Source organism: Pseudophryne corroboree, chromosome 1, assembly GCF_028390025.1.
Source record: "Pseudophryne corroboree isolate aPseCor3 chromosome 1, aPseCor3.hap2, whole genome shotgun sequence".
Classification (NCBI taxonomy): domain Eukaryota; kingdom Metazoa; phylum Chordata; class Amphibia; order Anura; family Myobatrachidae; genus Pseudophryne; species Pseudophryne corroboree.
The window spans coordinates 599,854,730-599,869,500 of NC_086444.1; the positions used below are offsets into that span (position 1 = coordinate 599,854,730).

Sequence of the window (14,771 nt, forward strand, 5' to 3'; positions counted from 1 at the left end):
AAAGTGCTTTTGTAGAAAAGCAATATATAAACATTTACTACTATTATTATTAACATCATCTTTTTGATGTTTAATTACATTTGTATGCTTCCCCAGCACACATGGATCTTAGGAAAAATGAAAACAGAAAAACAACTCTTATTCTATATTCATCTGCACATTGGTATTGGTCCATAGGATAGTAAAGATTACTATAGGTTCTAACAAAGTCCTACTAGCATCCTAAAATAAAAAATACTTTACAAATGATTGTATTGTTTCAATAAATGTCACCTGTGAGCTCAGTTGATTCTCCTGCTTCAAATGTTCACATAAGGGTCCATCAAGCTACTCTGACAGTCATTATGTAAAGAGGAACCTCCAGACTCAGCATCTGGAATATCACATCTTTGGGCATCTTCCAAGTTTTGCACAGCTCTTGAGTTTTCAGTATGATTGTAATTTCCTAAACGACTTGAAGCTACAACAGCTTTCATAGCAGCCTGTGGAACAATACACACACATAACTTGCTAGCCTCTAGAATGTAAACCTTCACCATCAGGAATTGGCAGATTACACAGAGGTACAAAATGATTCTGCACTGGACTCTGATGTATCTCTTAGAAAATTGAAATAGATACTCAGCGTATATAAAGGTAATGTAACACAGTTGTCCTAGTATCTCACATAGCTTAAGGTGTTCCCAGGAACTGAATACTTAATACTAGAAACAAATAATTGGCAATAGCTAATAAGAGAAGAATTTTTCTCAAGTACTGTATTACTCCATGTGGTAATGCAATACGGAATTTAAGTGATACACCATACATCTCATCCACTTAGTTAATACCAGCGATACTGACTCAGTATTGTATCAACTTCCAACATCTATGCTTGAATTACTAGGCTATATATAAATTATGTTGTTGTTTTGATGTTGCCAATGGGTACAACACTGCACAGGTATCTGCAAAGCAATCTAGGAATAATGCTATTTTATTGTAGCTATACATGGAAATAAGATCATATACTGTATGTATCAACACTAGCTAAGCCTTGTATTCCATAACTGTGCAGAATGTGTTATACCATGAGTGAGCACCGGTGTTTGAGTGATTGAAGTGGAATTTATCTTAAAGTATTAATACTGAATATTAACTTGATCTGAACCTAATAACCTTGCTAATTCTGATCAAAAGTTCCTTTGGATATATTTTGTGCAAGGTACAAATGTAAGAAGATACAGTACACAAGAATAGGTTTAGCCTCTCTTTTATTTAAAATTCCGAAATACGGAAATTCAGAAACACAGAATTTTTTGAGGGTTTCTAATGGTTTGTATTTAATGCACAACATTATTAAAAATGTGTACAGATAATAAAACTGTAATAGTTGTATCTGTACATAACAATTTTTTTTTTAAAATATACTTTTAGGGGTCTTTTTGAACTATGTTAACAAAAAAAAATGAGGGGGAATTATTGTCAGTTTATTCCACCATCACACAAAAACTACTAGATGAATTTGGATAGTGTTTTCACTATTGTATAGTTTAGTGACCCAGAAAGAAAGTGATGTACGTAGTATCTCGACATCAAGGAGAGGAGCAATAAAGGAAAAACCAGACAGTTGACACTTGGCGCATGCAGTGTGTAGGCTCCTCAAGTCCGAAATGATTTTTATATATATATATATATATGTGTAAATTGCACACCCCAAAACACACCCCAAAAAACTCTCAGAGCTGCAGACGAAAATCTCCAAACCAGCTGCTTCACTCATGTGCAGCTTTACGTGGCTTGCTCATGAGTTAGTAGCCCCAAGCATCTTTTGTGTAAATCCCTGAAGGAAAAACTGCAAATATTGTTTACAAAGACATTTTGTGATAAATATGTACAATATAAAATATACATCACAATATATGTAATTAAAGCCTTTAAGAGCATCATGTGCGCCACTGTATGTCTTATCTATGCCCGTACATTGCGTAGCAGCGACCCGCGGCTCACTTCCGGTATTGACCGGAAGTGACGCCTGCGGGCCACCGTGAGTCTCAACCCGTCCTATTATACTGTGGAAACCACTGTACTTCAAGCCAATCACGAGCATTATGCTCTCTAATGGTGCCCCATATGATACATGTGTGCCACTGGATGTCTATCTTATGCCCATACATTGCCTAGTAGCGTCACGCGGCTCACTTACGGTATTACCGGAAGTGATGCCTGCGTTCCACCGTGCGTTCCACCCCGTCTCCGGCGCCGCTGGAGGCGGTACTGGCGCCTTTTATACTGTGGAAACCACTGTACTTTAAGCCAATCACGAGCATTATGCTCTCTAATGGCGCCCCATATGATACATGTGTGCCACTGGATGTCTATCTTATGCCCTTACATTGCTTAGTAGCGTCACGCGGCTCACTTCCGGTATTACCGGAAGTGACGCCTGCGATCCACCGTGTGTTCCACCCTGTCTCCGGCGCCGCTGGAGGCGGAACTGGCGCCTTTTTAGGTATATAATAGGGGCCTGTGAGGCTGTTATCTGGTGCTCCAGTTTCCTACCATCACTTTGACTTATGCTGCATTGCTGAACCTGTTGATTGTGTTGCCGTATACCTTGAAAAAGGTCCTGGTGTGGACCGAAACGTTGGACACTTCCTGGAAACTGTGAGATTGACTTTGAAATAAATGTGAACTTTTTTTTTTTTTTACTTATTTTTGATACTCTAGTCTGGAGAGTGCTATCTTTTCCACATAGTGGAGATACTGTATGTTGTACTATGGGTCCCATCTTGTATTAGGTTGGACCTTGATTGGCACCCCAGCAGATGCCTGAGTTGAGTGAAAGTGCAGGGATACCCACCCATGTATAGACCCAATCTGGTTAGCCGCATTGCTTCTTTTTCCTGCACCCACCTTGTATTATACTATTTACTTGTAGTAGGTACTGTTAGCACTGGATTCATCACTTTGGGATACATACGTGTTGTATTATGTGTCAGGGTATGTTTGTCTAAAGGTACGGTCTGATTATCTGTCTATATGGTTGTATTTACTGTCATACCGCACTGGTCAAGCCCGATACCATCCGAACTTGGAAGCTAATCAGTGCTGGGCTTGGTCAGTACACGTTAGGGGGACCTCGTGGAATACCAGGTATGGTAAGTAACAGTACCCGCACAGACAGGTGTGCTATTGTTGCACCAATCCACTGGTATGGCGCAGGGCCAGGTGGGTTTTCTCGATGACAATCTACTCGCACAGGCTGAACATGGTGTGATTTCCCTCACGGACGATGATGCAGAGAAAGTCTTATTTGACCAATTAGACTTTGACACACTCTCGGCTGAGACTCCGACTGATTTATACCATCAACTCCTCAGACTTAGGAGAAGGGAAATAGACCTTACCCTACACGGACAGTTTTTGTCTGAATACCATAGGAAGAAGCAGATACCCAGGGGTTTCAGGGTTAACAACATCCCGACACTAGGTAGAAATAACCCCACTTTTTGTAGCCGGTGGTGTGGGGTCCTGAATAAATGCTCCCTGGACCTTATGCTTTTGGTCATAGAGGAGGTCGGTACTGAGTTGAAGAAAGTAACATCACAAATTAATATCTTTAACGATACACACCTGGTCACCATTAGGAACGACAAGACTAACAACTTGATCGATAAATTGCAGACACAGGTAGACACCTATAAAAAAGAGATTACCGCATTCAAACGTAGTAAACTCTATACTGTTACGTCTGATTATCAAAATCATATGGTGTATAGGTGGCTGATTGGCGACTCTAGATCAAGTAGACCACAAAGGCCCTATAGAACACGCAGACCAGGGCGTAGACAGCCTAACTTCAACGAAACTGGTTCTTCTGCATCGGCTTCTGAGACAGAATCCTCTGATAGCCGCCCACCACAAAGACCTTTTTTAGATCACACCACCCCCGCCAGCCGACCTCCAACAACAAATCGCGGAGACCGCACCCAAGGAAGGGGAGACACATGGCGCAAATGCAGAGACAAGACCCTGAACTAGTTTTTAACTTATCTAGTAAGACCCTAGATGAGGCCACATTAAAACTTCTTTCCAGAGGCCTCTCATTTGTCCCCACGACTCCCCATAGCCAGTTTGACACCACAGTTGATATATACAAATTTGGCTGTAAACTCAGATTACGAGAATATTTCCCCACAGACCTGGAGGGAGAGAACACACGTTTCCATAGGCCGTCCACATTCGATCCGACCTCCTCTAACCCTAGTATTAGGACCTTCACCCGGCTTGTTGATCATGATGCACTTATGCCTATGCCTAAAAAACGCTTTGATAACTTGTCCAACGCAGAACGTAAGGCCCTCACTGCACTAAAAAAAGATACCAGCATTGTTATTAGGTCAGCCGACAAGGGTGGTGTGGTGGTAGTGCAGGATTGGGATGACTACAACACAGAAATAGTGAGACAGTTGACTGATGACTTGACCTATACCTGTCTCCAGAGCAACCCCATCCCAAATATAAAAACAAGGGTAGATGACCTACTACGTATAGGGTTCCAATCACAGCATATCGATAAACACACATATGAATTTTTGACTGTTGACTATCCGGTATGCCCCATTATTTACACCATTCCTAAGATTCATAAGACCCTCTCACACCCACCAGGCAGGCCAATCATCTCGGCCAGAAACTCGCTTCTACAACCACTGGCCATCTATATCGACACCTTTTTACAACCCATAGTACAACTTAGCAGTAGCTATGTGCGGGATACTTCAGATTTTCTCCACAAATTGTCCACTCTACCTCAAAATTTGGACAACATCATACTGGCGACAATGGATAAGTGTTCCTTATATACTATCATCCCCCACGAACAAGGCCTTCAAGCTTTGGAGAGGGCCCTACTACAACAACCACTCATCGGACCACCAATAGAATTCCTTTTGGAACTAGCAAGTCTAGTCCTTAAACATAACCATTTTTTGTACCGAGGAAAGTATTATCTGCAACGAGAAGGGACGGCTATGGGATTGAACTTCGCACCGGCCTATGCGAACATATTTATGACTGAATATGAGCAATCACACATCCTGCCCATATATGGGACACAGATACTATTCTATAAACGATTTATAGATTACATTTTCTTATTATGGAAAGGCCCTATGGAAACGTTCAATCAGATGATCAGCTCTTTGAATGGACTCGAAAACCCGGTCAAATTCACTTGTCACAGTGACTCACGAAGCATCAACTTTTTGGATATCACGGTTACTCTGGAGGAAGGCCGCATTAGTACGAGTCTATACAGAAAACCCACTGACAGAAACACTCTGCTACTCTCAAGCAGTCAACACCCACCGGCCTTAAAAAATAACCTCCCAGTCTCACAATTCCTCAGGGTGATGCGGAACAATTCTGAAAATGAGACCATGGAGAGCCAATTGTCCGAGATGACCACGCGATTTTTACAACGAGGCTACAAGAAGGAGACAATTGCAGGGTGTCTAATGAAAGCCAGGAGGAAGTTTGCGGCACCTATAACCAGCACACAGGGTACACCGACTACGAACCGGATGGTGTTTACCACCACATACAGCAACCAATCCAATAATGTTACCAGATCAATTCGTAAGCATTGGCCGATCCTCACAACAGACGACCACCTTAGATTGAAAAAAAGTGCTCCCCCTATGATGGCTTTCCGCAGAGCGGCAAACCTTAAACAACTACTGATGAGACCCCTGGTTGAACACAACTCCTCCATGACATCAACATGGCTCCATGAACGACGCCCTGGTTGTTTCAGATGCACAGGGTGCACTACTTGCAGGGGTATGCTTACAGGACCAACCTTTCCCCATCCCCACTCTGGACGACCGATAGCGATCAAATATAGACTGCACTGTATGATGGACCATCTCATCTATATTTTAACCTGCCCATGTGGACTTTACTATGTCGGGATCGGGATAACCTCCAGGCGATTCCGTGACAGGATGGCCAACAACAGAACGTCTATCCACCAAGCAATCTCATTAGGGACAGCTACACTGCCAGTAGCCCGGCATTTTATGACATCCCGACATCAAGTGTCGGATCTCAGATCGAAGCTAATCGATTGGATCCCCCCACCACCTCAAGGGGGCGATCGCACCCTTTTGCTTAGAAAAAGGTAAAGTTCATGGATCTATAGACTGGACATTATTGCCCCCAGGGGCATGAACGAAAACAACCCATTGTCTATTTTCTTGAAATAACTCTGAACCTTTACATGTATTCTGTTGATGACCCCAATTCATGTACCCCTTACCTCTTTAGATACACATAGCCTCAACCAGTGTGTATAGTTATCACTATGTTTTGCACACTTTTGTTATTGTTGATTTACACACGTGTGTTTTCTCTTTAGTGATCTCACAGGTCTCTTTATATACCATTTTTCATATTTTCCCATATTTTCCTATTTTTTTTATATATTTTTTATATTTTATCTTCATGTTTATTTTTGTGTTACACCTACTAGCAATGGGCAACTACAGATGGATTTCCATGGTTACCGGTTAATACCGGAAGTGAGGTCAGCAGTCCAGGTCTGCGGTTCACCATCGCACCAGTGCGATGCAAACCGCTGTGTTTTAAAGTTATTTAGAACACTTTGCTCTCATATTATTCATATAAGATATGTGCACCAATGTATGTTCTAATATGCCTGTGCATTGCGCAGTAGCGATACGCGCCTCACTTCCGGTGCTGACCGGAAGTGATGCCTGCGGTTCACCGTGCGTCTCAACCCGTCCCTTAATACCATGGAAACCACTGTAATTAAAGCCTTTAAGAGCATCATGTGCGCCACTGTATGTCTTATCTATGCCCGTACATTGCGTAGCAGCGACCCGCGGCTCACTTCCGGTATTGACCGGAAGTGACGCCTGTGGGCCACCATGAGTCTTAACCCGTCCTATTATACTGTGGAAACCACTGTACTTCAAGCCAATCATGAGCATTATGCTCTCTAATGGTGCCCCATATGATACATATGTGCCACTGGATGTCTATCTTATGCCCTTACATTGCTTAGTAGCGTCACGCGGCTCACTTCCGGTATTACCGGAAGTGACGCATGCGTTCCACCCTGCGTTCAACCCCGTCTCCGGCGCCGCTGGAGGCGGAACTGGCGCCTTTTTAGGTATATAATAGGGGCCTGTGAGGCTGTTATCTGGTTCTCCAGTTTCCTACCATCACTTTGACTTATGCTGCATTGCTGAACCTGTTGATTGTGTTGCCGTATACCTTGAAAAAGGTCCTGGAGTGGACTGAAACGTTGGACACTTCCTGGAAACTGTGAGATTGACTTTGAAATAAATGTGAACTTTTTTTTTTTTACTTATTTTTGATACTCTAGTCTGGAGAGTGCTATCTTTTCCACATAGTGGAGATACTGTATGTTATACTATGGGTCCCATCTTGTATTAGGTTGGACCTTGATTGGCACCCCAGCAGATGCCTGAGTTGAGTGAGAGTACAGGGATACCCACCTATATATATATATAAATCTAGCAGGCAGATGATGTGTGTAACAGCAGTGAAGTAGTCAGGTTTTAAGACTCTGTGATAGTGTAGGACCTGCATGAAGGTGGGGTACCTTGAAAATCGGTATGCAGGCTTCCGTGCATTGGCCAATCCACCAACTAAACCCCCATCATTTATTTATTGAATTGTTGAGGATAAGTGAGTTTACTTTGGTGAGTGCTGGGTTCTTTGTTTGTATTTATTAGAGCGATGTGGTCATGGGCTACATGCACCCCGCCCTGTGAGTGGTAAGTACAGCTGTGTACCCCGCTTTTGCGGTGGAGAGTACTGTGTTACATGCACCCCACCCTGTGAGTGGTAAGTGCATAGCTGTGCCCCGCTTCTGGTGTGGTGAGTGCTGTGGTTTTTTCTCTGTGTGTATACTATGGGGTTAATCTATGGTTAGCTCTTATTAACCGTGGCCACTAGCTTTCTCATGCACCCCTGTGTGGACTTTATTATCCTGAACCTGTCTCAGCTGTTCCTTAGCAATCATCTTTGAGCTAGTGCAAAAGGTGACTAGTGTACCTTTAAAAGCCATAAAGGTGTGGCAGGTACACCTTAAATCTAGCAGGCAGATGATGTGTGTAACAGCAGTGAAGTAGTCAGGTTTTAAGACTCTGTGATAGTGTAGGACCTGCATGAAGGTGGGGTACCTTGAAAATCGGTATGCAGGCTTCCGTGCATTGGCCAATCCACCAACTAAACCCCCATCATTTATTTATTGAATTGTTGAGGATAAGTGAGTTCACTTTGGTGAGTGCTGGGTTCTTTGTTTGTATTTATTAGAGCGATGTGGTCATGGGCTACATGCACCCCGCCCTGTGAGTGGTAAGTACAGCTGTGTACCCCGCTTTTGCGGTGGAGAGTGCTGTGTTACATGCACCCCACCCTGTGAGTGGTAAGTGCATAGCTGTGCCCCGCTTCTGGTGTGGTGAGTGCTGTGGTTTTTTCTGTGTGTGTATACGATGGGGTTAATCTATGGTTAGCTCTTATTAACCGTGGCCACTAGTTTTCTCATGCACCCCTGTGTGGACTTTATTATCCTGAACCTGTCTCAGCTGTTCCTTAGCAATCATCTTTGAGCCAGTGCAAAAGGTGACTAGTGTACCTTTAAAAGCCATAAAGGTGTGGCAGGTACACATTAAATCTAGCAGGCAGATGATGTGTGTAACAGCAGTGAAGTAGTCAGGTTTTAAGACTCTGTGATAGTGTAGGACCTGCATGAAGGTGGGGTACCTTGAAAATCGGTATGCAGGCTTCCGTGCATTGGCCAATCCACCAACTAAACCCCCATCATTTATTTATTGAATTGTTGAGGATAAGTGAGTTTACTTTGGTGAGTGCTGGGTTCTTTGTTTGTATATATATATATATATATGTGTGTAAATTGCACACCCCAAAAAACTCTCAGAGCTGCAGATGAAAATCTCAAAACCAGCTGCTTCACCCATGTGCAGCTTTATGTGGCTTGCTCATGAGTTAGTAGCCCCAAGCATCTTTTGTGTAAATCCCTGAAGGAAAAACTGCAAATATTGTTTACAAAGACATTTTGTGATAAATATATACAATATAAAATATACATCACAATATTAGATGCCACTATTGTCTTTGAAAAAATGTGTTCCAAAGAGCAATAACAGACATCCAGGCGAGCGAAACCGCAGGCAAACGCTAGTATTATATAAAATTATCTTCAGGCTCATTTTTCAAACACAGCCTGTAACATGCCAGTTAGAAGCTGATTGGCTGGTACTTTATCTCTCTCCATGTTATCACTCTCCAAGCGATGATGCATCTAGTCCTCCATGAACATTGGTTCGACGCAGAACAGTACATATATAAAAACAAATCCAGTTCATAACTGCCTACAGCAGTACAAATGATCATATTTTTGCATTTCCCATGCACATATCTTAATTACACATATAGAAATCAGTTAGTCAGTATATGATCCAAACAGTAGTCATGAAAACTTAACATTTTTAAATAATCTAGTCTGCAATGTCTGGAGAGTGGAAATTTATGGCAAAATATCTTTGAGGTATCTAATACCCCTTCTACATTGACATGAAAATCCTGGGTTTTTGGACTTGAAGGCCCATCAACCCAGAACAGCTCCCTCCAAAAAAAACCAGGTCCAGTGATCCAGTGACCTGGGAATCCAACCAGTGTAGCTTGCAGGGTTGGACCCGGGAAGGACCCAGGTAAGGCTGCAGTGTAAATGGGTAACTTGGGTCATCTGACATGGCACCCGTTTCCAGTATGGGGAGTGCCCATACCTCCTACCACAGTGTTCCGTGGGCAGTCATGAGGTTGGCGGACACCCTGTCACCACTGCTGCTTCTCTGCCCCAGACTGAGCAGCACTGCCAGTGAAAGTGAATGAATGCAGATTGATTGCGAAAGGCGTCCATTCAGTGCACAGAGACAGAGGCTGGGGACAGCCCAGCAGCTGCCAGAGTGCTGGGCTTGCCCCCAGAGTGACGTGGAGTGCAATCAATGAGGGGGCATGACCTAATGGTACAGAGGCCACGCCCCAGGGTTCCTGACAACGTGACTGCACCCGTGTGCAGTGTGATCAGCGCCAGTCAGCAGTGGGAACAGGATAAGTCTTGCGTCTCACCCAGCTGTGAACTGTATTCCAATTCCAGAGTCAGACCCGGGATTTTGATAGAGAAGGGGTAACAGTGAGGGTTGGAAGCAGCTAAACCACTGCCATCCTTCTGGGGTGGAGTGACAAGGTTACAAGCACAACATATTCTTTAATGGACTTTTTTACAGAAAGCAAAGAGTTGATAAATATATAAAATGTACACATACAATGTAATAGGAGACGAGACCCAAAGGTGTCTAGGACATATGTTTTTCTGTCTAACACTGGCACAAAACATACGTAACTGATGTCCCAATGCTCAGGTGATGCACACAAGAACTGGTATCCGGTTGATAGATAGACGGTGTGTAGTTAGACAGTCAATAGATAGACACCATATGTTAGACAGACATTAGGTCGACAAGGTCAAAAGGTCGACATGAAAATGGTGGACATAAAAATCTAGACAATTTTTTTTTTTTAAATTTAACATGTTTTTAGACTATTTCATACCTTCTCTATCCATGTCGGCATAGAATTGGTTATAAACCTTGTGGCGCGCGCAGCGAGCCACCGAGCCCGAAGCATGGCGAGCGAAGCGAGCCCCGCGAAGTTATGCCTTTCTACAATTGGTGGTCCCAGATGACAAAACTATCCACACAAACCACAAAAATGCAAAAAACATGGTGTCTACCTTTTTTATGTCGACCATTTTTATGTCGACCATTTGACCCTGTCGACCTTTTGACCCTGTCGACCTAATGCCTGTCTAACATATGGTGTCTATCTATTGACTGTCTAACTAGACACTCTCTATCTTTTATACCACACCGATCATGACAAGTAATGTTTGCTGTAATTCATTTGAAATTTTCAGATATTTGAATTTATGGTTTGGGAAAAATTTTCTCTTACCAATTTAAAAGAAAGATCAGGTCTGTCACTCACCATAACTTTGCTGTAATACTTTGTGTGGTCACATGCAGCGTTAAAATGTATTTGAATCATTGTCTGATATATATTTCACACAATATCATAGTTTGCAGCGTTTAATGCAATTGTAGCATAATAATTTACTTAGGTTGATAGACCTTACCTTAAGCTTACGTCTAGCATTGAATTCCTGCAGTTTCTTTTGTGTGCGGTCCATATGGGAAAATTTAGCAGCTCTTCCTGTGACCCATGGATGCTGCAAAGCCTGAGACACTGTTAATCTCTTCTGTGGATCCAAAACAATCAGTTTCTTAATCTGCAATGGAAATATCCTTGTAAAATGTGCAGATCATGACTCTGCATTATGACCCGTTTGTACGGAAAAACAATTATACTTTATTAAAATTACTGGAATTTGAAGGACAAGTTCACCGCTGAAATGTGCCTAATTGTCCCAGGAGTGCATGATCTCTGCCCGCTGATTGGTGGTTTCTGAAGCTTGGATTTAATGACGTCTTAGAATAGATAGCCCAGTAATACAGGTAAGAAATGCTTAGGGGAATGCACTATCTATTTACAAGTGCAATTTATTTTCCCATTAACAAAACAATTTTTTTTTTTCCTCATGCTCCCAGATCATTTGTCTCTGCAAGAAAATTGTACTGCACATTTCTCATTCTCAGCTTTCCCTATTGCTATACTAGTAAAATGGACCCGGTGTATATTGTGGTGAGAGGGGTTGCCTCAATTCCTGTGGGATCAGCTCACTTCAAGAGAGAGGAAAGCAAAGCCTGTGCATTATGCTGCAGCAATGGTGGCTGGGAATCATCACCAGAGAACAGGAAGAATGTAAAACTCCCATTCACCCAGAGTTCTGTGCACTGATGCTGACAGCGGCCAGTTAGTATGCCAGAGTCTCCTTATTGACAGGGACTGATAATATTAGCTGTGCAAGAGGAACACAGTGGATTGGGGCTGCATGTCATTGTAGCAGACGGAACATTAAGTAGTTGTGTGCTGGGATATTTACTTTTACCTGTTTGTTTAATGTGCATGTTTGACCTGGCTTCTATCTATGCATGTTCTAGTGCAGTGTCTGCTGCCAATGAAGACACTGCTTCACTGTGAACCTGCCCTTCGTGGGTATCTGGTCTTTAGGTCGACCACACTCAAGTCGACAGTCATTAGCTTGACCACTATTGATCGACATGCATTATGTCAACATGATCAGTAGGTCGACATGACAAAGGTTGACACATGAAAAGGTCGACATGAGTTTTCTAAAAAAAAAAAATTAAAACTTTTTCTTACTTTATGATCCACGTGGACTATGATTGGGAATAGTATCCTGTGCCAGCAGCGGAGCGAGGCACCTTGCCCAAAACTGCAAGGGGACACGGTGCACTAATTGGGGTTCCTGGTCATTTTACGAAGAAAACTACACAAACCCCCAAAAAAACTCATGTCGACCTTTTACCATGTAGACCTTTACCGTGTCAACCTCATGACCATATCGACCAATTTCAGATGACGACCTACTCACTGTTGACCAATAGTGGTCAACCTAATGACTGTTGACTACTTAGGGTCGACCCAATGAACCACACTCCCTGTCGTGAGTCCTGATTTCTACAACCCTTTTATGTATATATATATATATATATATATATATATTAACTGTGTAAGGTCTGTCCTATATCGTCAAAGCGATCCCGCTGTGAGGGAGACGAGACAGACCTAGAAGAGGAGAACCAGCCGCCAAGAATGTGATAAGTATGGGTGGAGGGTGGTCAGGATGAATCACCAATGGGAAGTTGCAGGGGTGGAGGAAGGGTTCAGAAGAGAGGGTGCTGGGTCAGCCAGAGTGGAGGGCAGAGTCCAATAAAGTAGTATATATATCTATGGGTTGGGGCTGTGTTACCGGCAGCCGGGATAATGGCGGTCAGCATCCTTACATGGGATACCGGCCGCAGAATGCCGGCGGGAGAGGGCCCCGCAAAGAAGCCCATGTGGGCTCAGTGGCGAAATGTGCTTGCCACAGGTTCTATTCCCACTCTATGGGTGTTGTGGACACCCACGAGAGGGAATAGCCTCTTTTAGTCAGCATGCCGACTGTCAGGATTTTCAGGGTTCAGGATGCAGGTGGAGGTATTGTGACCGGTGGTCTCCCTACCGCTATAGTGCATCCGAAAAGTATTCACAGCGCATTTTGTTATGTTACAGCCTTAGTCCAAAATGGATTAAATAATTTTTTTCCCTCAAAATTCTACACACAATACCCCATAATCACAATGTGGGATTTTTTTTTTTAGATTTTTGCAAATTTATTAAAAATAAAAAACTAAGAAATCACATGTACATAAGTATTCACAGCCTTTGCTTAATACTTTGTTGCTGCACCTTTGGCAGCAATAACAGCCTCAAGTCTTTTTGAATATGATGCCACAAGCTTGGCACACCTATCTTTGGGCAATTTCGCCCATTCCTCTTTGTCACATAGAGTGTTCTAGTGATACCAGCATCAAGATTTAGTGTAGTAACTCCCAGCAAAAGGAGACAAACATTTATGATAATAAATAAATCTGCTTACATAATGACACAGAGGCCAACCATGTACTTTGTGCAATATACAGTCTAGGTAAAGACAGAGGCGTCACTAGGGTTGGTGTCACCCATTGTGGTAACTCATGGTGTCACCCCCCCCCCCCCATGGACCACCTCCCATATCACACCACACGAAATCCTTATCAATGTTTTTGTACTAGTTTCACTTGTAAATCATAATTCCTGTATATCACTGAATGCGATGGCAACAGTAGTGACATAGGACCCTATTCAGGTTGGTTTGGATATTCTGCTAAAAAGCAGACTCTGCAATAGTTTCTGTAGCATGCTGGGGGCCGTCCAGCATGCTATTTGGCATCCAGCGATGCGATTGCAAAATGATTGAGATCACATCGCTGAAGCAGAAACTAAGGATGACCCACTGCAGACACAGATAGGCTGCGTATGCAGGTGATGCACCGCCAATTTTCGGGTTGCAGTGGGCACGTGTGATGTCACGTAGCTGCCCCAAAAAAGCTCTGACCCCCTTTTGCAACCACGCCCTGCTACGCTGGCCCCCAATGCCCGCCACTGTCAATGGAAGCGCCTTGAGTCCTGTTTGGAGAAAGAGCGCTATATAAATAAAATTATTATAATTATTATTAATGAAAGTGCAGTCACATCCTTCAGGGATGCGACCGCACTTTGCACACGCACTTTGATTGCATGCGCACTGTCACCGTGGCGCATTTTAGCATAAATCGCTCAATTGCGATTAACGCTTAAATAAAAATGCGACCAGAATTAGGTCCATAAACAGCTAACACAATTAACAAAGGATGTGAAAGTGGGGACACAGTGCACTAATTGGGGTTCCCCGTCACTTTATGAAGTAAACGACACCATAAAAAGTTAAAAAAAAAACTAATGTCGACCTTTTTTTGATGTCGACCTTGTTCAACTTGACCTAATGACCATGTCGACCTAGTAACCCTGTCGACCTAATGCAAGTCAACCAATAGTGGTCAACCTAATGACTGTTGACCTAAGTCTTGTTGACCTAACGACCCATACCCCTACTCCTGATACAACTGACAATGGGGGTAATTCCAAGTTGATTGCAGCAGGAATTTTGT

The 14,771-nt window shown here is 43.0% G+C and overlaps 1 protein-coding gene across 1 annotated transcript in view; it reads right to left on the minus strand.

Annotated features, from left to right (window-relative positions):
- Positions 1–14,771, minus strand: part of LOC134901659 (calcium/calmodulin-dependent protein kinase type IV-like) — a 102,856-nt gene that overhangs the window by 1,713 nt on the left and 86,372 nt on the right. The window contains exons 11-12 of the mRNA XM_063914333.1: positions 11,255–11,407; positions 274–482 (exon numbers count right to left, since the gene is read on the minus strand). Coding sequence (XP_063770403.1) covers positions 300–482; positions 11,255–11,407 — 336 coding nt within the window. The 3' untranslated portion in view covers positions 274–299. The remainder of the gene's footprint in view (positions 1–273; positions 483–11,254; positions 11,408–14,771) is intronic.